We start from the raw sequence: 26,928 nt of genomic DNA on the forward strand, positions 1-26,928 counted from the left end.
CACATCGATCCTATTAGCTATCAAATAAAAGACTTGTACAACCAAAGTACGTTACCTTATAGGGAATACATTTAGATCATTATTTAAAATAAAATTTATTTTTATTAGACATGGATAAATATGAAAGAACAGCATTTAGAACCTTAACTCTGCCCTATTAAAAGATAACATTACACAGTCAAAATAAAAAGTTAGAAAAGCAATACTGTCAACCACTGCTCTTATGCCAAATTCCTGCCAAATGTATAGCTGGCCTGGGGCCAAGGGAAATGGATTAAAAATTTTGTAGCTGCATTTATCCTCCCAAGCTCCTTACCCAACATAACCACTATCATGTTTTATGCAACAACATAATAAATCTCTACCACTCATATACATAATACCCAAGAGCCTCTTAAGTGTTTCCTAAGTTATACATATATATGTATGTGTACAAATACGTATATGTGTACACAACACACCCACTCACCACTGACAAGTACGCAGCAACATCATCATGCAGGAAACTGAAATCAGAGAGTTTAACACCTATCTGCCAAACGGCAGATGGATTTCTAAGGCAGCAGAAAAACTGGATGCAAAATGATCTTCCGTAAGTCTTTAAACTGGTATTTCTTAAGCACTGAAGAGCTTACTTTCATAAACCAGTAATATATTTCATAAACCAGTAATATATTTCGCTTTAACTAATGTCTTCCTTTTATAGGAAAACCAGAACTAGGATTTTAGGCAAGTAAAATTATGCACACTATGACAAGACAATACACATTTAAAAGCAGAAAACAACCAGGTGATTTAAGCAGCAGAAGTGTAAACTATCAATTCACAGTAAGCAGATTTGCAGGAAAAGAATTATGTATCATATAGAATGAACTTACTGCACAGCAGCATTTTTATAAAATTGTCTACAACGAACAAGTATCAGGAACTTAAATTCCTAACTTTTCCGTGCTAAAAGTCATTGTATATGTACAGATCTAATTTGTTGCTTTACAGTAAATTGTACAGAGCCTAATGCACAGATCAGGTAATGAGTACTATCAGTACCTACTTGAAATCAAACGAAAGTGGCTACAGTGTTGTGGATTACCAATAAGCAGCTCACTGCAAACCCCACCAAGTGCAGAAGCACAGATGAACAGTTTGTTCTTTAAAACCTAAGACTGAAATGTCAGCATTCTAGTTTTTAATCACAGTTCCTAAAAATATGTAATGTTTATGGCTTAAGTGTCTCTCACAGCTCTGTGCTTCAATTTCAACACCAACGAGAAAAGTGTCAGAGATCATTCTTGGAACTTTGAGCTGAAACAGATAAGCCAAGAACTACAGTGTTCTTGCTTTTCTTTCTCCTGTTTCAGAACAGCAGGGCTGATAGCTGAACACCACTCTTACCAGCTATGTTTTGTAACACTTCCTCCAGATAATGGAGGGATGGAAGTACAAAGCTCATTCTGCAGCCTAGTAGTATTGCTGTCACCTCAGTTCTTTACATTGCTGCGAAAGCAACACAGTATCTCCCAGCTCAATTCTAACCACTAGATTTGCAGGCCTCTGGTAGACATGTCACCATGTATCTACGAGAATCCCTACAAGCATTTCTCCAGATGTATTAACACGCCAGGAGAGAACATGCAAGAGGCTTAAATACAAACTAGAAAAAAAAAAAATAGAAGCTAGAGCAAAAAAAAGGGGATGAAAAAAGCAGTTTGTTGTTTACTCTGCTCCTGTACCACAGTTCAACAAGATCTTCCTACTTTACCCTGTGTTGCTCTTTTGTAATATATGAATATCAATCTCAAGCCTTCAATTTGCACTGCTCTTTCACCTCCTATGAAACCAGGTAAACTGTCACAACACTATACTTCACTGCCGTCTCATTTTTAAAAGAAAAAGCAACTGCACAATGTGTTTAATACAAACTAACTAAATCTCATATTAGGATAGGTGGATAATATTTATACCCAGCACGTGTCAGGCAGATACAACCTAGAGGTAGTGTTAAGCAAGAAGGAAGAAAGCAGTTTACCTGAGGCGAATCAAAAGGATACCGACTACTGAACTTAAAAAGAAGCTGAAATTTCTCCCCTTCATATAGTGTTCCTGGAGCACCTTCCATGTCAACAATCCATCTAATGAATGGGAAAAAATATTGTTAGTATTGTGGACTGACAAACTACAATTTTCTTCCTGGAGCACAGGACAAATCTAATCGATTACCAATCACAGCAAAATATCCATTAGTATCATAACAATCACAAAAGTGGGTAACATTACAAGCCTACACTTGAAGGAAACAAGCTTTGTATTTTACATACAGGCATTTAATATACTGCTGTAAATTATACAAGTAATTATGATTTGAACTCAACACCAAACCATCAGTTCCCAATATAATGACTGTTAATGTGAAACAACAAAGCTGAAACAATAGTTTACTGTTTCAGTTTACTCCTACACAAAAACAGGGCTGAAGGAAACAAACTAGTATGTGTTCTTTTTCATGTTGTTTTACTTTTCTGTCAAGGAAATCATCCATATGGTTTATTTGAATAAAATCTGTATTCAAGGGGGAAGGGCAATTCTACTCTTACATTTGTGAAAAACTCAGAAATTTAGTGGCATATAACCTAACAGGTAAAACAGCCAAAACCAGAAAAGTCAGTATAGAAAGGAAAAGTATAGAGTGGAAAAGGTCACAGAAAATTAAAAACAAAAGAAAAAGGATAATTTGCAACTATAATAAAGACAATACCTCAACATATCACAGTATTCATTTTCCTCTGATTTTTTCCTTCCATGATAACAGGTAAGTTGATTATAGGTGGAGCTGCTGGGGGGGTTACTGGTTTTGGGTCGTATTTATGGGCCGTTTTTAATCCAGTCAAAAATAGATGCATATTGTTCAACACATACAGCAACACCCTGCTATCTAGCTTCTGTCATTTCTTACTTCTACTGCTGATCACTTACTACCATCCTTTGCAGCATCACTTCGCTGTTTCTGACTTTCACCCTTGATTAAGTTTTATACATTTGAGCAACATGAAAAAGTGAAGATTCAGCAAGAGACTCACATAACATTAAACATCAGTCTCAAGTGGGGCAGCTGAGATTTTCAGAATAGCAACATGTTCAGAAAAGCTGACATCTCATCCAGCTGGAAGTCCTGGGGATCCTATTCCCAACCTCTCCATCTCTCCTGTCATATACACTCTCCCCCTGTGTATTTAAGCCATGCACATGTTTTATCTTCTATTATTCTTTTGTTTGCTTTTTGGTTGTGTATTGTTTCTGGCGGGTTTTTTGTTTTGTTTTGTTTTGTTTTTTTTTAAGAGAAATTGCTTCTCTACTGAACTGTCACACTCTTCAGCAGAAATGCATCTTCAACAGCAGCATGGTAATAGCTGTAGTGGTGTTTCACTAATTTTGTGATTTCGCCTATCTGCACTGCAGACCAGTTATCTCTTCTTATACCTTCTGCTTTTGCATTTATACACACGGTAGACCAACACTCTTCAGTTTTATTGTTCCCTGTGATCTAGAACCTCAACTTCCAAGTTTTTAAAATAGTTTCATTTACTAAGTAGAAGATAACTCTGCCTGGACTTTTCTCCTTTTATGGTCAAGGAATCAGCAGAACCCATCTTTCCTGTGTGCTTTACGGGTTAGCCATCTCATATTTCTAATCCTCATGTATTTGAAATAGATGATTGCTTAACATTTCAAATGACCCAGTTACACCATGGGAACCAGTTATTTTATTCAACACCTTTCAAACCCAACCGGCATTGCTACACAAATCTTTACTGCACCAGTTCAAACTGCAACTTGATTAATTAACTCAGAACATGCCACCTGGCAGTAAAAACCCTTGAAGAGAAAAAAATACAATGTTACTGAGACAGGAAGCCTCTTAAACAGTGACAATTCCAAGATCTAGCATGACAGTAAATAGGGAGTTTTTACTTTCAAGATATAAAAGTTGTACATAATGTCTCTGGGAACAAACACCCAGACTTTTTTCCCTTTTCCATTCATCTGCTGTAAACTTTCTATTTAAGTGTAATCTTAAATGTTTAAATGAGTAAAAAACACTTGTAATATGAAACTTAGTCCCTTCTTGTTTTAGTCACATTCATCTGCATGAAGTATCACAAAAAATCAGCAGCAGGTAAAAAGTGACAGTGTTTAACTCAGTACACAGAAAGCTCAGAAAAGCCTCATGTAATATGGCCTGAGTGCCACCTCCAAAAAAGCAGATGTGAAGCACCATCAGAAGTCAGCTCTATGTTAAAAGTCAATCCATCAGTCAATAGTACAGAACATGCAGCCTGCCATTCATACTCACATTGACATCTGCTAAGGACTTTTTAAACATTTCTCTAAAATTAACCTAAGAAAATTAGTTAAAAGAAAGATCAACACAGTGTAAATCTTTAGAATTGCAGTCAATTAAAGCAAAAAAAAAAAAAAAAAATTAATACCAGGAACATCCCCTGTCCATTTCAATGGATAGAACACAGAATATTCAACAATGTTAATTCTCTGTTCTGCTAATTACAGAAAAAAATACAGCAGGGAGCAAAGTGCTAACAAATGTTCTTGGATAACTTTGCTCTGTAAGAAGTTTCCTCCATTTGCTTTAGAGAAAAAAAGTAAGGGAAATTAACAGCTACAAAATGTACTTAACAAAAATAACATAGACTAAACCATCTATTCCATTATTTCAATAAATCTAGAGGGGTTTCAGCAGTCTGTAGTTATGAAAGATTGTTAAATTATTTTATTCTAAAATACGCAGAAGCTTCTACCAATTGACAATTTGTTAGACACTAAACGCCTAATAAAAAATTAATGAATTCAATATTAAGTTCCTGAGAGTGCCCAGCACATCACTGCAACATATTCGTTAATCAGAACCATGTCTTTCAGTCTAGTCCCTAGACTAAACATAAAATTCGGAATGTTACTTGAAATAAGTGGTGGAAGTGCAAAGAACTTCTCATTACATATGCTTTTCAGCTTGATAGCAAAAATAAAATAGTGTATATACTTACTGTGTAATTGAATTTTGTACACTCTTTTCATTTAAAGTCATTCCTGGAGGTGGATCATTTTGCAATGCCAATAGTTCTTTTTGTAATCGTTTCTATAAGGAAATTGTATAAATATTTGAAATATTAAATAAAGTTCTACAACAAACATTCACACTAAAGTACATTGCATCAATTACTGAAAGGCAAAAGCAGTCCTATTTGAAAACTTAAATACAAAGTGAAATTGAAACATGAGAAAGAAGGAAGACTCCTTGTCCCAGAAATTAAACTGAAAAGTCACAAACCTTAAACTTACTGTTTTGGTAAAATGCAGCAGCACTCACATTTGCAACACTGCTAAGTGAAGAACTGTGTTGTGTTATGAAATACACAGAGGTATCCAGAATTTGTCATAATACAAAGATGTCAATCAGAGCTCTACACCTGGCAGCAAACATTTCCTATTCCCCTGACAGCATCAGATTTACAATTAATTCTCCAAGATTTTAACAGCACAAGACTTCCTCCTCTAAGTATTTAAGACACTTCTACCTGGCATCTGTGCAAGCCTTTGCCTTGTCCCAAGTCATTCCAGAGGACAGAACACAAAACTAAAAGAAGACTACGTGACTTGAAGAACACAAACTATATTACAACTTTATAGTAACTGCATCTTAGAACACAGAGAGTGACAGTATTTAGAAATACAAAGAGCTCAGATAATTCCTACCTATTTTGGCATGGATAAATCGGTAACGGCAACCAGCTGCTTCTCTCACAACTACTAGAACTGGTTCTTACAACCTTTGGAGCAAGGGAAATACAACCTCTGTGAAGTACTGCTTTTGGCACTGCTTTCAGTGTGTTTTTTCTACATATAAATAGTTATGCAATATATTTTGTCATTTCCAAGCCACACGACAGAAAGTTCAAGGCTTTTTCATTTCTTATTCTCCTTTTTCCTGCCAACAATTTTAAGATTTACCGCCTACCAGTCCACTTCCATGATCTTATTATTCAAAATGACCTTACACTCAAGAGGAGTAATAATACATGGTTTGGGAGTTTAATATCTAATGTTGACTCAACATACAATTTTTTAAAATCAGCTTTATCATGCACTTGTAGCTGCTTCTTACTGATCTTCCAAACAACTTTTCTGGTGCCTAGTAGAACTGAAAAAAAAAAAAATGCACAGGGGAAAATAAAGCATTCACTTGTCAACACAGAAGTGATTCAGGATCTCGTATCTTTGACATAGAACTACTGAATTTATTCAGACACACAACTCCTAAAGAAACTCCTAAAGAAAATGCCCTTATACATTCAGTTTACAGTTTGAAATAACCTTCTATCACTATCAAGCAGCCCTGAAAACTTGTTTTGGGCTTCCATTTTTCAAATCCTTACCCTGACCCCAGACAGACACTTTAAGTCTTTTATTTTTAAGAAATTACATAAACACACACTCCAAATGTGGGATTTCACCCCAGAATTGCAGGTAATCAGGACAGAAGACCAACAACTGCTATTAGAGATGACACAAACCTTTTCTTTTTTGTTCTCTTCAGCCATAGTGACCATCTTGGATAACTTCCCTTGAAATTAAAGGTCAAAAGTATAATTTTATAATAAATTCTTAGGTTTCTCCTGTCCCCATAATGACAGGAACTCAAGAAGGTTCTACAGTTCAAGGTGGCAAATGCTATAAGCATTATAAAAGATTTATAAATCTTAATAAAAGATTTCGTAAGTATTATTCTAGCCACCTCAGACAGAAGCAAGTCAAAGTCTTCACACAAAGATAACTACTTCTACCGGACCAAATGATACACATTTAAGATGTCATATTTGGGAATACAAGTTCTTATTTGGGCTTTCTCCAACTGGAATAATAAAATATACTATTCATTTTACAACATTCTACTATTCCATTAACCATGCCATACAAGTTTATCGCACCTTATCTAACAACATCGCTGGGTATCTTCAATAGCCTTTCACCAGACATTTTCAAGATTTTTTCTATCAAGCATCGGCTTAATTACTTCTGTACAGATTAACAAAGAGCTGCCTGCAGACCTCTTCCAGAAAATGCTCTAGAGTACTCCACAGCAATTGCAACAAATTGCAAAGTGCATCAGAGCCTATTAACAAGAATTAATTGCAATACTGAAAAATTGTTTTAAGAGAGGGGTTAATGTTTAGAAAAAAACTCTCTGGTCAATGCTTTCCAGTGCCTGACTATTCTCAAGATATAAAATGTTTCTTTTATATCCTACTGGACTATCTCATGTTCCAGTTTGTGTCTGTTACCCCCTGTCTTCCCTCTGTGGCTCCATTTTCCCCAACATCCTCCCATGAGGCTGTTGCAGACATCAGCAAAGTCTTCCCTCTGCCCTCTCTTCTGAAAGCTGAAGAAATCCAGTCAGCTTCTCCTTGTACATCATGTAGTACAGCCCTGTACCATCTTAGTGGGCATCTGTTGGACTCACTACTGCACATTAATATCTTTCTTGTACCAGGGTTTCCTAAAGACAGTACTCCAGATGTTGTCTCAAGTGCCAGCGAGAGGGGAAGAACCACTTTCCTTGAGCTGCTGGCTACATACATGCCTGCACACACAGACTAGGAAAATCTGGAAGATACTCTGCAAAGATATCAGAAGGAGACTGTTGGGGTTTCTTTTAACCTCTCCCCCTTACCATGATTTAAAATAATCTGTCCCATATTGTGTCTCATTAATACACAGAACTGGATTATCAGGAGTCAAACATAGTTTAAATTAAAAAAAAAAAAAAATTAAAACAAATTGCTCTTAAATGAAGCCCTTGCAGACCAAATTCATAGAGTTTAATTAGAAAATCGAACTCCTAGTTACCACAGCAATTCAGAAAACATCTCAAATTTAAATTCTACAACTTGAAGTGAATTCCAGTGTTTAACAATATTTGTACTAGCTAACCAAAGGGGGTACAAAGAACATTAGCTCTCTCAGAGTAATACTAAGTCTAAAGACAACTGTACCACCATGCACAAATCCAGAAGCATGCACTCCTGGCTTCAAGATAAGTCATTTATGTACTTCTCAAGAAGCATGACTCTGATATATCAAGCCCACGCACGTTATGTACAAAAGGCACGCTGCAACTGTAAATTTCTGAAATTAAGCATTTGAAAAGGAACAGTTTCATATGGTGAAAAGCCTGCCTTGTATTTGACAGCCATGAATAAAGAAGACTTTCTCCAGCACAAAGCACTTGAGAATTAGCAGCAACTTACATAGCAGGACAAAGTATAATGGACTAATGTTTTTCAGAAGATTTTAACTATCTTATTTGTAGACGCCTATAAACTTCGGAAGATACCTCAGGGAAGTCACCTCTCCATCTTCCCAACACAAGCATGGATCAGTAATTCTTAAAATATCTTGGCCATTAAAAGCCTTTAACATTTTCCACATCACTATCTCTTGCTGTTATAACTGGAAGAATTTTCTTCACAGTAAGAGATCTAGGCGAGTTATATACATTATAGAATCATAGAATCATAGAATAGTTAGGGTTGGAAAGGACCTTAAGATCATCAAGTTCCTCTCTTATTCTTCATAGACAGAGAATTCTTATACTTATTTCAACTTATTTTTAGCCTTCCCCAGTATCTACTCAACTAAACACATAATTCTTTCAAGCCAATGCAGACTGCCCTCAAAATACCCTCTGGTAAGTCCACTCAGCTTGACAGAAACAAACACCCTCTCTCAAGCAGACACACAGTCGAAACTAGAGTAATTTTACTACAACCAAACTACAACTGTGATAACTTGAGATGTGGTCTCTGTGACTAATAAAACAAACCAAAGAGATACAAAGAATGGTTTATACCACATTTTTCTTCTGGACTTATTCAAATGTCACACTAACACAAATAAAAGATACTTGCCCAGTCAGAATACAGCTCCTGTTTCTCTTTCACAATAGTTACCACACAGTAAGAGGAGTAGATCACATCAGTTCAGTGTGATTCTTCTTCCAAAATCTATTTTGGCTACTTTTTATCTAGAAACTCACAACTTAATTGTCTATTATTCCATATAGGTATCAGAAACTATTTGGTCCAGTGATTTGCAGAAGCCAACCTGTCACATGACAGTAGCAGAATAAAAATAGCATTTATCACCTGGAAACTCCTTCAAAATAATGTTAAAAAATAGCCCTCAGATTCAGATGCTTAAACACAACAGAAAAAAAAAAAAATAAAACCAACCCACACAGAAAAATCCTAGTGACTGACACAACATCCAACGTCTAAAAGATACTGAATCTGTCACAGAATGATGTGGCTTGGAAAGGACCTTGGACATTATCTAGCTCCAACCCCCCTGCCATGGGCAAGGACACCTTCCACTAGACCAGGCTACTCAAAGCCCATGCAACCTGGCCTTGAAAGCTGCCAGGGATGCTTCCTTAAGTATCAAGAGAATTAAATACCTTAATGTTTCCTTAAGTACCCAAAGTACAGTACCTCCTCATGTAACTTATACATCCACATTCAGGTTATACTAAAAAATATTCAGCAAACATTCAGAAGTAGAACTTTATTTATTCTTAAAAGCGTATATAATTAGGAAAAAAAAAATCAAATTGTTTAGTATCTTCCTAAATGACCCAATTTAAATTCATTCCCATAAGTTCCTACTATCTCTCCCAATTCCGGGCATCAAAGGAAGCTGCTCTTATTTATTAGTTCTTCTTAAGTGTACACCTACAGACTCTTTACTTACTCCTCATATTCCTGGTGAGCTCTTCATCCAGCTCAACTACCTTTGCCTTCAGTGACTCCTCCTGCAACATCTTCCTCTTCCTTTTTTTTACTTGTGGTAAGATTTCAGTACTGGGTTCACTTAAAGAAATTTCAGCCTTCCTTCATCTCCTTGAGCTCCTCAGTTTATTTCACTTTCTTTAGATTACAGAAGTTTATTTAAGTACCCTATTTCCAGAACCAATTTGTTTAGTCTTTTGCTCAGTTTAAATCAAACCAGCAGGACCAATGTAATTCAGTTTTTAAGATAAGATGATTTAAAAGATAACTATTTAATCAGTTCATCTTGATTTTCTGATGGGGGGGGGGGGGAGGGGCAGGGAGCTATGTAGAACCAGTCAGCTACACCAGCTAGGAAAATCTACATTATTAGCCACAGTGGCATTTGTCTCCTATTTCCACTAAGGTACCTGATGACTAGTGTCACAATACATTTTCAAGAACAAGCTATCAAAAGGCACTCCCAAGACCTTTGTTCACATTTCAGCCAGACAATGAAAGACTACTATAAATTCATAAACCTAGTATAGAAAAAAAGGCAAAAAAAGTGGTTTTGACTCAAGTGATCTTTTTTCAAACACACATTACTATTTATCTATAGCACTGTTATGATTAGTACTATCCTGCAAATGTTCCCTTCATTTCTATCTTCCTAGTACAATGCATATTTTGCAGCAGTACTGTTCCAGCTGTCAGTGCTTTCCTCCTCCCCTGCCATACTTCTATTTTTGGTGCAATTTCCAGATTCATACCCTGCAACAGTAGTTCATGTCACTTTGTTTTCTTGCTCAGGCTGCTATTACTATTTATATATATTTAAGCTCTGTCCTTTTTATTTGGCATGATTTGTTGTTCATTTAACTGCGTCATGTATTTTTTGCTTTTCTATTCTCAGCCTCACCCCTTTCTTCCTCTTTCTAGTGATTTATAAAAACTTTTCTTAATGCTTTTCATAGAGTCATAGAATAGTTATGGTTGGAAAGTACCTTAAGATCATCAAGTTCCAATCCCACTGCCATGGGCAGGGACACCTCACATTAAACCATGTCACCCAAGGCTCTGTCCAGCCTGGCCTTGAAAACTGCCAGGGATGGAGCATTCACAGCTTCCTTAAGCAACCCATTCCAGTGCCTCACCATGCTTACAGTAAAGAACTTCTTCCTAAAACTATCAAATCTAAACTTTCCCTGTTTAAGTTTTAACCCGTTACCCCATGTCCTATCACTACAGTCCCTAATGAACAGTCCATCCCCAGCATCCCTATAGCCCCCTTCAGATACTGGAAGGCTGCTATGAGGTCTCCATGCAGCCTTCTCCAGGCTGAACAGCCCCATCTTTCTCAGCCTATCTTCATACGGGAGGTGCTCCAGTCCCCTGATCATCCTCATGGCCCTCCTCTGGACTTGTTCCAACAGTTCCATGTCCTTTTTATGTTGAGGACACCAGAACTGCACACAGTACTCCAAGTGAGGTCAATGAAATCTGGTAATTTAAAACAGTGAACAATGGGTAGATTTCACTCTTACATGCTTGTCCCTTCCTTTCATACTGAGCTTCAGCAGTCAGTCTTCTGTTCTGTACAAAGTCTTCAAGTCACAAAATAGCTCCTCCTGTAGCCATACTGCCTTTTACTATTATTCCTATATTTTTTTTTCCATATTGAGAGAGCTTGCCACTGTAAGTTTGCATTTTCTTCTGGAAACTTTTATCTCTTGAACACTATTTATAATCAGGAGTCCTTCTTTATTTACATATCTCCAGCCCATGTTGCAACATGGATATCTAAAGTCAACACCATTATTGGTTTTGCTTTTTTTCTTACCACAAATCAAGAATACCTTTCTTTTCATTACATACTCAAGTTGCTTTCAGCCTCTTAGTCAGCCTCTTTAAACCAATATATAAGCTAGTGCAGCTACTCACTCCCAGAACAGCCTCGAAACAGATGTTTTCTATACACTGATATGCTCTTGGGAGCTGTTCTTTTCACATCACAAGACCATTTTCCAACATTTCTGCTAACCCATCATAAGATTTTATACAGAAACTCCCTTCCTGCTTGTCCACTTTCTATTTAAAGAGACTGCAAAAGAAAACACAGACTGCAATCATGGAGTTATTTATGTAAAGGGGGATAAATGAAGGATGCACAGGCAATCTTAATTTGAAACATCAATTCACTATCTAGACAGAAACAGAACACCAGAGTAGGAAGATCAGAAACTCAAGACTGGATAGCACCACAATCCTTCAACTAAAGAAATAACCAGCTGCAAAAGGCAATGAGTAGTAACATAACCAGTAGTTTACAGAAGTATTTTCAAAAAGGTTGAAGTCTCTGAAACCAAGATTACTTGATTTAGCTGCCTCTACAGGAAACGATTACTCAAGGATGAAATCAAAGAACACAGCTTAACACTGATGCAAACATCCGTTCCAAAAGAGAGTTTATGCCAGTAGTTGAGACATGACTGACATACGAATGGCCTGTATTCTGTTGCTTATTCTGTCAAACTGTATTTGTGCGACCCCTTCAGTTATCCTCCACAGATTTCCTAAACTGTCCAGCTGTAAGACTTCTCCAAGCATATGCAGCAAAAACCAAAAACATTAACTGGTGCCAAAGGAGTAAAATTCCTGCTGCTCCCCAGACAGCTCACAACAACCTCTAACATTTCAATCTTGACAGCCAACACTCAATGTCCGTCATGGTTCCAGTTAAATGTATCTCTGAAGCCAATAGCTTCTAGCACCTTTACTAAGCAAAAATACATACTTCTTCTCCAAACTGACACACATCTCACTTGGACACCTGTGGAACTGGTGTGGTAACGAGTTCTCAAATGCCGTTGCTGAATTCTCACTTGTGTTGATTCCTGGTGAATCCATAAAGAAAGCAGGGCAGAAGCATACAAAAACATGCAATATGTGAAAAGGGGAAGAGGGTAGTAATTTAGGACAGGAGGAGGTTTGAAAGTCGGCAACATAAGTATTTCAGAATGCATCTTCTATAATCAGATAGTTGAGCTGCTGTGCACCACTGAGTTACATGTTATACATCACATAAATGCTTTCTAACAAATACAAAATTATTTCACTGGTCTCTTTGTCCCTGTCAAGTACCTCAAAAGGCAATAAGCTATATTCCTAAATTGCCCATATTCATATATGGCAATATTACCATCACATTCTCCAAAACCAGGGATCATTTTCCAATTCTACCAAAACCAAGTATCGTACCCATGGACAGACAGATAGATAGACTTTAACCACAATCCCCCACAGTGCAATGGTGCAGGTCAAAGATATTTTCCTCCCCTGCAATGAAAACTTATCAGGCCCTTGTAGGCAATTTTTACATGCCTTTCTTAATGCCTTTAAAAAGAAGTATCACAATATCAGGTGTCTATTTCCAGTTCTAAGCCCACTGCCAAGCTCTTACATCAGCTTTGCCACTCCCTCGGAAAACTAGAGCCTGCAGAGTTAAAGTTTAACAAAGTTATATGCAAACAAAAATGTCTACAGTGGAAAAGCAAGGCACCCTTAGTTATAAGAGTCACTACCAAGTATGGATTATGTACATATAGCTGAGGACAACTAAGACAGTCAGTGAATACTGTTTCAATTAATACGCTATGCTTCATAACTGCAGTGGGCAAAGCATGCATACACTGTTACACTGGCTCTGTTGATAAGCAGTACAATATCAACACCATAAACCAATCAAGTCTGACCATGTGCCCATACTCCTGACTTACCATCACCTCAGAGCTGAAACTATGAACTTTATGAAGGTAAATTATATAAAGAAAATAAAATTGAGGAAAGATCAATGAGTATATTCAACTGTCATATCTTTGCAATTCTTGAATATTCCACTTTCTGTAGTTTCAAGAAATTTTGCACAAAATGTGCAGTGTTTTAAATGACTAATACCTTAAATGTGTAAAATAAACGATACACCATCTTTGTCAAATATTTTACCTATGATGAATAAACTTTTATATAGACTTGAAAGTCTTATGTTAGAGACTTTTCCTTTTAGAAAGAAAGAAAGGAAGAAACACTGAGCTGATTAAACCACCAGGAGATTCAATACAAGGCAGGATATATTAAGAGCAGTGGTATGCGTCTGTCAGTTTTGCAATTTTTTTCTAAGAGTAGAGCAGAAACCTACCAGTAGAGCAAAACATCAAAAATGGGCAAACAGCTCCGAAAACGGCCAACAGCTTCCCTTCATTTCTGTTGGAGGAAATGCTCCACCACCACACCTTCTTTTACAACTAAAACAAGCTGTAATGGGTGATTAAGCTGGAATGCAGTGGCCTTTTCACCTGGAGTGGCAGGGACTTTCACTAGCACTGCTCAGTTAGGTAATATCAGAGGATACAAGAAAGATGGAACAGCAACTTCACAGACTAGAAAGCATGGGTGTCCAAAACATCTGCGCGTGAATCCTGTTAGAATCCTTCTATTTCCATAGACTTTAATTCCCTTCTCTTTGTTGCTGTGATGTAAGAAAGGAGCAGCCTTCCAAGGCCAAGCCTTCTTAGACACTGTAAAGTCAAATCTTAACCTGGTTTGGAGATCAAAGAGGAAGAAAAACTAACTCATATATAGTTAAAAGTTAAAAATTAATCCCACAGGAGCTCCACTCTTCTATTTTATGCTGGTAAAACAGCTGCACCCCAGGGACACCTAACAGTATTTCTTCTGTAATTACCAATGATTCCCTTCCACACCCAAAGATATAAATGTAGCCAACAAACTCTGTTAGCACAAAAAACACTGTCAGTACTAGGAAGTAGTCATGGCAAATAATTTACATTTCACTTATGAGCTACGGGCTGTCACCTCCTTGCCCATTCAAGTCCCAGAATATTTCACAAAAAACATCTTTTCTGTTTTGAAGAAGTTTTTGCATTCAAGAGACAAATGGGAACCTTGTACCAGAACAAGAGGAGCTTTTAACAGGATGTAACACTACTGTTGTTACAACACCACCATGTTGATTCATAAGCAAAGCTGCTGCTAGTCTGCTAGTAAAACCTACTAGCCTGAGAGAGTAAGACCACCACCAACTCTGTTTTCAGTATTTTGGTTCTTCCATTCACACATTTCTACTGGAAAGTATCTCAAATCCAAAATATAAAGTTCTAAACACTGAGTAATAATCCAGTTTTTCAAACACAACTCCTCTACAGAAAAGTTTTAAGCAGTTTGAGTATTGCTGAAACTTACTGCATGCTACTCTCTAACCTTGCCTTTAAATACCAAAAAGCTCTCAAAATGAAAAGAAACAAGATTAAAAATGGTGACATTTTAAGAAAAAAGCTACTCAAGAAAATATGAAGAAGAGATGAAAGTTCCAACAAATTAAAAAATCATTTGTTTCCTAATGAATCGGGTCACTCAAGAAAGCCCCTGCAGAGCGTATCCTACAACTCAGGAGAAATAATCTGGCCCAAGCTCCCAAGCAATGCACATACTTGATTATCATAATCCTGTGTGAATTTTTCCTAATCAAAGTTCTTCTGGTAACTTTTAATCAAGGCCCAGAGGAGGAAAAAAAGATAATTGTCTGGATGTGCCCAATTAAAGCTTCAGCAGGACACACAACAACACAGCTTCACAAAATACTCTGTCAAAAAAAAAAATAATACCAGGATTTTAAGAACTGTTTTTCAGTTTTATCTATTTTTGGCTGAATATCAGGTTTTCAATCTGTACTGAGAAAGCAGAAGCAGATTAGTCTCCTCCTCCTCCTCATTCCTAATAAAACATGTTAACATCTGGCAACCCAGTTCTGTTATTTTCACAGACCAATCCGTACTTCAACTTATGAATGACAGGTATTTTGTACATTTCGCTCTTTATAAAAGAGCCAAAAGGCAACACATTAATCTTTTAACTAGCTACTTACAAGTAAGTTTCTACCACTAATCTTTTTTTCTTCTGAGCATTTTAAAATTTCATTAGGTTAGGCACTGGAGGGGAAGGATTGTTGATTTCTTGCTTCACTATCAGAATACTACCTTTACATGCTCCAAACTATTCTACGATATTTGACTGGAGGCAACACAGTCCTCTTCTAAACAGAGTAATATGCCTAACTCACTAAGAGGTAAGATCCACTTGAAATCAGAACTACAGTATAATTAAAGATAAATCAAGAACCATAAACACACACAAAACACTCCACTTTCAGAAAAGCTTTTTTCCAGATAATCCATTTTTTTTAGCATGAACTTGACATTTTAAAGCAAATTTAAGTGAAATCCACTAACTAAAAAAAAAAGGATAAAAAAATGAAAAAAAATAAGACTGACAAGCTAGTCATCTGCTTTATAAATGGAGTCTTCAAATGTACAAACACCAAGCACAAACCTCACACATCACTAAGAAATCAAACACAAATTATTGTATTTTTAAAGGACAAGAGTCTGGCATTATTTTAACTGCTTCAACTAAAGAAATGAATTTAAGACAATAGCAAGGGCTGGCACAATGAGGGCAGCCATATATTTACCTGGGAATTTCTCATCCTTTTAGAAGTCATTCGAAAGACTGATAACCAAGATAAAATGCTACATTCTGACAAAAAGCCTGTAGGAAAGAAAAGGGGCAAAATGCTGGAAGATGCAAACTATAATAAGATTTAAATCATCATCAAATCTGTATCCCTAAATATGACAGGGAGAGAATTCCTAACTTACGAAAATTCAACCCATTCAGCTTCCTTGTTCCTTCTCACTAGTCGCCACCAATTTCTAATCAAAAAAGAAATACATGAATCTATGTGAACAAGAAACATCAAATTCTATTAAGCATTTTATTCCAGCGGACTTTTAGAGACAATATTTGCTATACTCTAGTAAACATCTATTGACATACATACAGGATTGTCTTCCTGGGGCTGATCCAAGCAGTATTTCTAATTAAGCTGAATACAAAAAGATGAACAACTTTGTATTTGTAATCACCCAAGGAGAAACAATTATTTTTTAATACTGTGTATGAAAGGATGAATAGCTAGTAGCATCAATCAGAGCATTAATTATAAAAAAAAGAAGCTGCCTTACAATTCCTGCTCTACCACCATTAACTTCTGCCCTTTAACACATTAATACTGCTCCCAGGAAGGCAAATGATGGGGTTCTCTCCCTTCTTTCCCTGCCATCCTGGACTGATATCTGTTTTTCATTCCTGTGATTAAGGTGACCTCAGAGGAAAAACAAAAACAAATTAAAAATACTGCAAAGGCTGGCAGAGTCCAGAATACCTTCTGAAAGCCCTCAACTATCAAAAAGCAGGCAGAAGACACATTATCTGACCTTCATTCTATCACAAAAGGTTGCTTACTGGCTCTTTTTACTTCACCTACCTATTTTATTTCCTTTTGTTTTTTTTTTTTAATAAACGAAGCTATGCAGGATTCAATGAATGGGTAATATTAGCTGTTCTTCCCTTCAAAAGATAAAAACTCTTCAAAACAATGCAAGATGCACAAAACTTCTGGCTCCAAGTACTGAGCAGGAGACTTTTGCTGTCCTCTTCCCCTCTGTCCTAGTGGAAACTTCAGACTGCAAGCTGCTCGAAAGCTTGTCTCTTGGTTGTAAAAAAAGGCTACATAAGAGACACGGTGATAATACTGAACACATTTGTATTTGTTGACCACAGCTATAACTATGGCTAAGCTCAACAGAAGTTGCACATTCTCTCTTTCATTTTAATAGGTGTAATTTAACCACACAATCTGTGGGAGTATTCACCAGGTAAATTATACCTGTATAATTTACAGTGAAGATCCTTTAGTCTGAAAGCCTTACCTCAGTGGAATTTGAGCAAACAATTAAAGAAAGTGCTTGATCACCAAGTTTCACACATTGTTTGAGCTAAGCTGCTTTAGCTTATTAATTACAAACACACACAATTTTCCAAGGGAGCAGCTTAACAAGACAACATTCCCTGGCTTTTGCAAATCTATTGTTTTGTCTTCTCCCCTTCTCAGAGCTCGAATAGCTAGACCTAAGAGCAAATACAAGTACATCACTAAACTGTGAGTAAACAATCAGATGGAATAACTATTCTTTACAATAAATAAACATACTTTTATTTTCTTGATTTAAACCATAGATGTATATGTGTGCTTGAAAGCATTCATGGTTTTCTATATTTTAGCTATATAGTTGGTCTATTTGGAAGAAAGGTTGGTGATAACACTCAGGGACACTGGTTTCAGTAAATTTGCCTATCACTTCTTTCTTTTTCAGAAGTGAATTCTTCCATTCCACCTCAAAAACTGTGCAGATGCTGCACAGCAAAGTGTTTCCCAAAATTCTATTTATGTAAGCAGATTTAAAAAAAAAAAAAAGCAAGAGAGACTTCTTAGGGCCTAAAGGCATACCTTATATTTCTCTTTACTGACTTAAAGACTTTTCAATTTTAAATTTCACCTGATATTCAACTGATTTAAAGTTTATTAAAAAAAAAAAAAAAAAAAAACAAACAACCCCAAGACTGAACTAACTCATCTTGGTTAAATACTCATATATTTTGCATTTATCTTCTTTTACTCTAGCTTGGCTATAGGCCAAAGCTAATATACAACATATCAGTATAGACTGATAACTGAAGGTTACATAAAGGACTAACAAATTCTTAGTGGACAAAAGAAATGTGTTTTACTCTCCACCCATTCTGGTCTCAATTACGGTACTTGCATTTTCAGTTTAAAAAATTACTGAAATTTTTATCTTCAACACTACTTTACCAATGGCACCACTACATACTTCAAGATGTTACTAATTACCAATAACTTCATTGTGTCCATATGCCAGAATTTATTATATAGTTACAGTAACCACTAATTTTCTTTTTATTTCTCAAATATTTTGTTTGAACAACACAAATAGCATCCCATACTGTGACATTTCACAGTACAGAACATGTACATTATCACTGAAGTTTCAGCTGACTGAAAGCTTTCCTTGCTTAAGGCTGGGTTTGTTTTGGGGTTTTTTTTGGAAAATATATTAAAAATAGTTTAGAACTATTTCCCGGACAAAGCTGCCAAATTAAATAAAGAAAAAACTTATTCCCAAATTATTAAATAAAAAAGCTGACAGTATTGAAGATAAAGCAGTAAGTAATTGCTATAAGAACAGCTGGAAACACAGAACTTCCACTAAGACTAGAAGAACACGTAAAAATAGACCCAAGAGCAGATAAAGAATAGAACCAAGTAAGTTTACCCAAAAGCATATGTAATTTTTCTTGACATGTCAGTGGCCTGAACGCATTTTCCCCATCCTCTACCCCACTGGGTGAAACTTGTGGGAACCTTTTCCATTGCTACTGACTTGTGTTTTGTGATAAAAGGTCCTGGTGATCTCGAACTGTAACATGAATTCTGCACTGTCACCTAGCACAATTATTTTATGAAATGCCTGTTTAGACATTTATTTAAAAAGAAATTATTGCTGGAACAGGACTTCTCAAGTAGCACTTGATTTTTATGTGTGCGTGTATTTTGATGGCAGCCCACCCACAGGCAGTTTCAAGGGCAAAGAAAAATAAAATCCTGATTACACAAATGGATGGTGAAAGCTGACATTCTACACTCTTGACTAAAGCTGGTTGTGTTATTAACTACAGTAGCTCTATTTATTCAGATTTAAATATCTACATGTATAACTCTCATGTGCCTAATTTTAAAGGCATAGGGTTATTCTGGGTAATAAAATACAAACCTAAACCTGTTCCCATGGATGTATTTATGAAAGCTGTTTAAAGATGTCAAATCATAATTTACAGTTTAAAGTTATCTGGTATTAAAACTGAAAGGAGGGGAAATGTGAAACAATCGTAATTAAGATGTCAGCATTAAAGATAAAGTCAGTCTTCCAAGTTTAAGATGCAAATAGCTGACATTCTGTGGGTTGAGGGAAAGGCCTTAATTATCTAACACTCTGTACAGCAATGATGTATTTTCTGTGCATTTTCAACGGAACTTCCTTGGTGCTACTTTCTACCCACACTTCTATTCTTAATACAGGCTGTTTCTCCAGCTGTTCTGAGAGCAACTGTTTATTGCTTATTATTTCCTCAGCATTTGCTGCATTTTCCATGTTATCCGTAGCTTTACAAATTCACATTACTAAAGATGTTATACCAAATTTTCTAAAGCGAATCCATTCTATTCACTTGTTGTACACTACTTAAAACTTTTCAGAATATTTGGGTTTGGGGTTTTACTTCTGTTTTCAGGGGGGCTTGTGTGGGTTTGGTTTTTTGTTGTTGTTTTGTTGGGGGTTTTTTTCTTTCTGTGGGTTTGTTTTGTTTTTGTTTTTGTTTTTTTTTTTTTCCATGAAGAAGTTGCACACACTTCTGTTTTTCTGGGAAAAACCTTGAAATAAATGCTTTTCCTTCAAGGTTTGTTGGGGGGTTTTAATCTTTTTCCTTGAAAACAAGCATCATTGAAAGTTATGCAAACCAGGTTTAAACCAATCCAGCAGTGGCAATTAGCCACCTCTTTGGACAACACTGGGGTCAGAAAACAAAACACAAGATCGCATCACCATTGGCTTCTACTATTCTGGAAGAAAAGCATTACAGAAAACTACCATTAAGGAATGTCCACACAAAGATCACAATAAATTTAAATGATACACATAAAGGCTCAAAGTCACAAATTTTACAAATCACTATGCATCCATCAACTGAACAGAAGGAGCCCTTCAGGGCTGGCAAAAAGAGGTGATTTGTTATAGTTACAAAACCTTCTTTGTAGGCTAACTTAGAACATGCTGAACAGGTAACTCAAGGTTTAAGTTCATCAGAGAAATTTTGGTGGATCTGTGAAAATAAGATGTAACTAACCCAGGACATCATACATGGCTGTATAAAATTACAGCAGTTTAAGAAGTAATTAGAACTTCTTTAATGTATCAATACATAATTCTTATCAGAAACAGAAATAACGTGGCCATAAACTGCAGTGATAGACTACTGGTATAGTTAGAGACTGCAATGGATAGAACATTTCAATTAAACACTGGGTATTTAAAAACACTCTACAGAATCAGAAAAAAGGACATCTTTTTCTGGCAGACAAGTTACATATTAAATGTTAGTACTGATAATAATAAATTATATGATCCTGAACTGAAAAACACTTAAAATGGTACAAGAAACAACATTTTCTTTATAAATGCTTTTCATGAAGATTTAATTGTTAATTAATAGAATTCAGAGCCTGGAAACCTTGCTCACCTGCAAAGGTGTCTGCTGCTGAGAAGCTGACTGATTTTACAGTTCAATACTAAATTTTTCATTTACACTTCCTGTCTATTAAAAACATAATAATTAAAAAACAAACAAAAAACCAAACAACCAACAAACACCTGACAATTCCTTTTCCAACTTGCTAAACAACATTACTAAATCAGTAGTTTCCTAACCTTAGGAAAAAGTCACCAGAATATTCTACAACTAGCAACATACAGACAAAAAATCTCTAAGTTTTCTTGAATGTCTCATCAAAAGACAACAGAACACTAGTAATAAAAACTGAAAGCAAGTTTCTAAACTGAAATCAATTACAACATCAGACCTACCATGACTGTTTTCAGGAAGTGAGTACTACCCTCTTTCTTTTAGGCAACATTTGACATTCATATATCCCAAACAGCCTCATTTAATTTGTAATCAACATTTCTCCTTTACGGAGGGAGCAACAGGAACAAGGGTGAAGCAAGCTCCAGAAGGTCATTTACTAGGCCAGAGACAGCAAGACAGCACAGGTTTACAAAGTCCCATAGAGTGCCTGCTTCAAGTTTCACAACTACTATCTCCCTGTAGTTCTCACAGTTTTGTAAAATATACTACTTAATAAATCATTCCCTCTATTTTGAAGTTATGCTTGTTAAAGGCTGAACATTAGAAGAGCGTTACAAAAACATATTTGCCAGACAGAGCTGACCAAAGGAAGGCAGATCAGACTATCCGTCTAAGAAACAGCTAAATGAAGAACATTCTGTACAGTATATTCAAGTACTTGATCTTTCATTTCAGTAACTCAGGAAGATACACCATGGGGTTTTCTTATGCTTCTAAACTTCATGAGCAGAATTTTCACCCCATTAAGTTCAATGCTCTGACACCTTTTTTAGCTATGCTAAATCCAAGCTACCAGGACAAACTAATTTCATTCATTTTGTACACTCCTTCTAGTCTGTTCTATTAGTAGTGATAAAAAATGTGTTATACCGAACCAAAACTAAAACAAGAGAAACGAAGCAGCAGTTTGCGAAAGGAAACAGGAATGCTAGATCATCCAGATCTAGAAGCAAAATGGAAAACTGTAAGAAACTCAAGAAAAGCAGTGCAGTTACAGGTGAAATCAGTAAAGATCAGGCCACTGCCATAAGACCCAGCTATCTTTTCTCCTGCCCAGTCATAATAAATCACCACCCACTCAGAGCAGCACACAGAGAAAGTGATCCATTCTTGCAGAGCAATTTCCTCAGCTACTATTTAAGAACTCCTTCAGCAAAGGCATGAATAAATAATACAGCTGGAAATACCTGTCAAGCAGCAAGATGTTTCATGCTACTGTACCTACAGCAACTCTATCCAACCAAGTTAAAAACAGGCATTATTTGTCCGCAGGTCTGACACCACACTACAGTCTCGTTTTACGGAAAAAAGGAGGAACCCACAGGCAACATGGACACACGCTCTGGAACGAGACATTGCTGTCCCCAGCCCCGCTGTGCCCGAGGATTACAGCTCCGTAACCCCAGAAACGCCTGTGAAGATGGAACTGCTGGTCACATCCTTCGACACCGTCCTCACGGTCGCAGCGGGCGGGTGTCCCTGACCTCCACTCCCCCACTCCCGCTACGCTGCGGCCAGGGAAGCGGCCAAGCCGCCACCTCCCTGGGTGGCCAGAGCAGCTGAGCCCCCCGCAAACCCTGCCTAGGGGGATAGGGATCCCTTCACTTTCCCCTCGCCTCCCCAAGCAGCGGTAACATCGCTGCCAGACCTCTCCTCGAGGTACTTCGACCTCCGCCGCCCTCCCGACTCCTCGCCCGCCCTCACTTGCGGCTCCCTCCTCAGCCCCCACCAGCCGCGGCCCGGCCTCGCCCCTCACATCCTGCCCCAGGGGTCTCACTTCCATCCCAGCGCCGGACTGGCCCTCCGCGGTCCCGCCGAGCGGCCGCCGGCCGCCCTGTGCCCGTTGCCGCTCCAGGGCCGCCGCGCAACCGAGCCCCCTCAGCCGCTGCCCCAGCAGTTGCTCAACCCGCACCGGTCTCTGGAGCGCACCACCACACACACGCCCAGAGGAACAGCTCCTCCCTCCTCCCGGCTCCGGACTCCCACCGCCGCCGCCAGGTCCCCGCACGCCGGGGCTGCCCCGGCTGCACCGCAGTCCCGGCTGCACCGCAAGCTCCTCACCTGCATGGACGCCATGATGGATCCTCCCCTCTGCGCCGCCAGACCGGACCCACGGAGACGCAGCGCCGCGCGACCGTCCCCTCCCCGGTCACGTGCCCTTGCCGCCGGCCCGAGAGGCTGCGCATGCGCAGGGACAGGGCTGTGGGGACAGCGGTGCGCGGGCGGGTGCTCCCTCTGAGGGGCCGCAGCTATGGGCCTATGGGAGGTGCCTCGTTACGCCCATCGAGGGGCTTTTGCTGTCCGCAGGATGCACGCCCGGCGGCGAGAAGGGAGTCCTATGTCTCCGCGGTGGAGGGGGCATTGGCGCCGGCCATCAGCGCCGCCGCTGGGAGGGAGAGGGTTTACCCCCCGACCGATCTTTCTCTTTGTAAAGGTTTTTAGCTGGGCAGTCCAGACTGTTTAGAGAACGTTGGTGATGGCGGCTGTGGCCGTCTGTAGGTTTCTCTGGGCTGTGGGAGAAGGCCTGCCTGCGGCTCGCGCTGAGGGACAGTTCTCGTGAGGGGAGACGTGTCTCTGTGGCAGTCTGCCACAGGTCAGCAGATGGACTGATTTTTCTACACTGGTGGTCCGGGGACCAAATTAGCATGGGTGTATTTCAGAGAGAAGTTTTTTGGATTCCACGTTTTCCTTTCTTGGTCTGGAATGTCTACTGTCTTTTGTACCACATGATTGTGGTAACTGTGTAGGTGAAAGTAAACAAGCACCAGTCACTAGAAGCGACCTGCATGCAATCAATAAGTTAAGCAACTTGTGGAAACACTTTGTCATAAAGCAGTTGTTCCAGGTATAGTATTGCAAACCTAAGGGATCCTCAAACACAATTTTTTTTCCAAAGATAAACCTATAAAAATCATAATCTAGTGGATATATAATATCAGGGGGGGTAATAAAGATACTGATTTTATAGGTCATTATAATTTCCATCTACTCCCTACTTTGGCTCACATTCAAAAAGCAACATCGGAGTACCATTCTCTGCTCCTTCATACCCACACTTCATGATGATAAAGAATCCCCTTGTGTTCCCTCTGCTCCATTGGCAGCACCTGATTTTTCCCTCAGAGATGGCCTAATTTGTACACATCCAATGAACTTATCAGACATTTGGTTTCAGTTTGTATTTACTTTTGAAATCTGATTTTTTAATTTTAGACCTCAAGACGGCCTGTGCATCTGAAAGCCTGCCTACTTTCTTTAACCTTACTATTTGGCATGACAAGATACTGCTTCAACCTACAGCTTTACCTTCCGGTGTATTTTTATGTATCCTCAACTTTGAAAACTGCTAACTGGAGGAAAACATGAACCCAGCACAACAAAGCATCAGTTTTCAATTTGTATCCAGTGTCATCAGTATTGCTGATGTCAAAGTGAGCACACCAACTTCTGGGGCTTGTTTAAAGGGGTGAACAAAAGGCGGCAGCAGCACCTTTGCCCTGTGAGGCAACTGCCAAAGGAAGAAAGCCTCTTGGCTTTATGGGAAATTGCTGGTGACAGAATTGAGTGTGTGTTGATTTCTGAGTGGGAAAGGAGACTAGCATGCCCCAAGTAAGGACAGAAAAATGATTGCCACGTAAACCAAATCCTATACTTTTTGTTCTCTAAATTCAGCTTCAATTCTCAGTCACAAAATATGAGCTACTGGTGCTGTGCAACCTGGCACTACTCTACCAACTCCATTTAAATAACATTTAAGTCAGAAAGCTCTGTGTGTTTTCAAGTCAGTATTTACGCATGATATCATTTTGCAAAACTATTTAGGTTGCAGATTTATTACATTAAGTAAACAGTTAGATTAGACCTAGTAGTTTTTTTCCCCCTGCAGTTCTTTGAAGTAACTTAGGCATTAAATGGAATGTCGCTATTTCTGTTTTACTAGATGTTGCTGTTTTGCATGAACCAAATATATGTTTATCCTAAAATAAGTTTCTTAATGCCATATGCCACAAAGATAACAGGAACATCAAGTTTAAGCAATGGACATGTGTTCAGTTGTAAACTTGGACATATTGACTATCCGTGTTGATGTAATCACAGTGAGATAAACCTAATTTCAATCCAGTATATTCAGTTTCTTAACCATGTTCCAGAAAACCCTTGTTGAAGGTCAGAAGATATGAAAAGGCATAAGCTTATAAATGCCAGGACACTTTGTAGGCTGCAAGCTGGTTTTGCATGGAAAGATCAGCTTTGTAGTCTTAAGTGAACTGCAATTGGTATAAATATGACTTATACTCTATAATAAGGGAAAAAATATCTCTGGACAAAAAACCACATTAACAGAAAATCATAGCATTTAACTGTCCTTACGTTCAAGAAGACTTTTTTCCTATCACACAGAGGTTTGCAGTGTTAAAAACAAGGCACCATATTCTGAACTAAAATATTGTTTACTTAGATATAGCTTCAGGTGTGCTGCAAATTCCATTCCTGAAGATAGTGAGCATGAAAAGCAAGGGGCAGCTTGCCCTGCACACAAATAGAGTACAAATTAATTACTACCCACCCTGTCTTAACTGGGTATGTAAGAAACTAAAGCATTACTTTGTAGCTGAAACTCCTGACCAGAATCCCATCCCTAAATTCACCTTGAGTCGAGTGTATTCTTACAGGACTACCAGTGGTGTATTTTATCACTGTTGTCACATCTTTGTTTTTTAAAGTGTTGCACAATTGCCTAATATGTATGTGCAACATTTTTCGCTCTTCGTCATCATGGGAATAGGTGCAGCTGGAGAATTTTCCCTGTGTTTTATTGTTTTGTTGATTATTTTTGTTTTTCCCTTTTCTCATTTCCTGGTAACCTGGCTTTCAGACAATGCTTTTTAGTAAGTGTTTTTGTGTGGTGCATAATGCTCTAGGGATTCAATCTCCCAAGCACAGTAAGAAAACAAACACTGTTAGCAGACTCCCAGAGAGAATTTATGTGAATGTCAGTATGTTCTTACTTAAATACAGTTCCATTCTTGATTTTGCGGTAGCTCATAATATTATTTGTTCTCACTTTCCCAGTAATCTCAGCAATGAAGGGCCCAAAATCCAAAAGTGGGTAGATTTCACAAGGAATCAGTTATATTGTAATGTGCTGTTTATTTCGGTGTTGACGTTTACCTATGCAAAATGTAGAAAAACACTTGCAGTTAATCCTTCCAAATCTGTTGCAGGTGGAGGGGTAGCCAATGCATTAGCTGTTTGGTTTTTAAAAAAGAAAGCTTTAGTCTTTGGCTAATGCAGCCTGATCCTGCATCAGTCAATCTAAATTTTGTCAGATACTTCAAGGGTCAGAGCCCTAGGTCCCAAATACTCCAAACTTCAGGGGTAAGAGGAATTTCTTCTGTTATTTTCATCATTTTGGAAGCTATCTTGCAGTGATCTGATCAAATACATGACTATGACTTACATATCAAAACCATATAAAGCAGATAATGAAAATTGTACCTCCTAGAAAAATTGTTTCTATAAATATTCATGAATTTGATCTAAAAATCCCCTTTTCTTCAGAGTTTGCATTACCTTGCGTTTACAAGAAATACGCAACTACTGTTCAAACTACATTTATTAGGTAATTGATCTATCTGGGCAGTTTCACAAAGGTCAAGTATGTTTCTTG

The 26,928-nt window shown here is 37.9% G+C and overlaps 1 protein-coding gene across 4 annotated transcripts in view; it reads right to left on the bottom strand.

Annotated features, from left to right (window-relative positions):
* UBE2W (ubiquitin conjugating enzyme E2 W) overlaps positions 1-23,443 on the bottom strand; it is a 66,034-nt gene extending 42,591 nt beyond the window's left edge. For all 4 annotated transcript variants that reach the window (XR_009723865.1, XM_061342994.1, XM_061342995.1 and 1 more), the window contains exons 1-3: positions 23,319-23,443; positions 5,058-5,149; positions 2,027-2,129 (exon numbers count right to left, since the gene is read on the bottom strand). Coding sequence is in view for 3 of the 4 variants with exons in the window: in XM_061342994.1 (XP_061198978.1) it covers positions 2,027-2,129; positions 5,058-5,149; positions 23,319-23,333 (210 nt within the window). In the remaining variant the exon portion in view is untranslated. The remainder of the gene's footprint in view (positions 1-2,026; positions 2,130-5,057; positions 5,150-23,318) is intronic.
* Between the last annotated feature and the right edge of the window lie 3,485 nt (positions 23,444-26,928).

The sequence above is a fragment of the Neopsephotus bourkii genome, unplaced genomic scaffold (genome assembly GCF_033783945.1).
Source record: "Neopsephotus bourkii isolate Nb327-2 ecotype Australia unplaced genomic scaffold, CSIRO-AGI_Nbou_v1 NB_1820, whole genome shotgun sequence".
NCBI classification, from domain to species: domain Eukaryota; kingdom Metazoa; phylum Chordata; class Aves; order Psittaciformes; family Psittacidae; genus Neopsephotus; species Neopsephotus bourkii.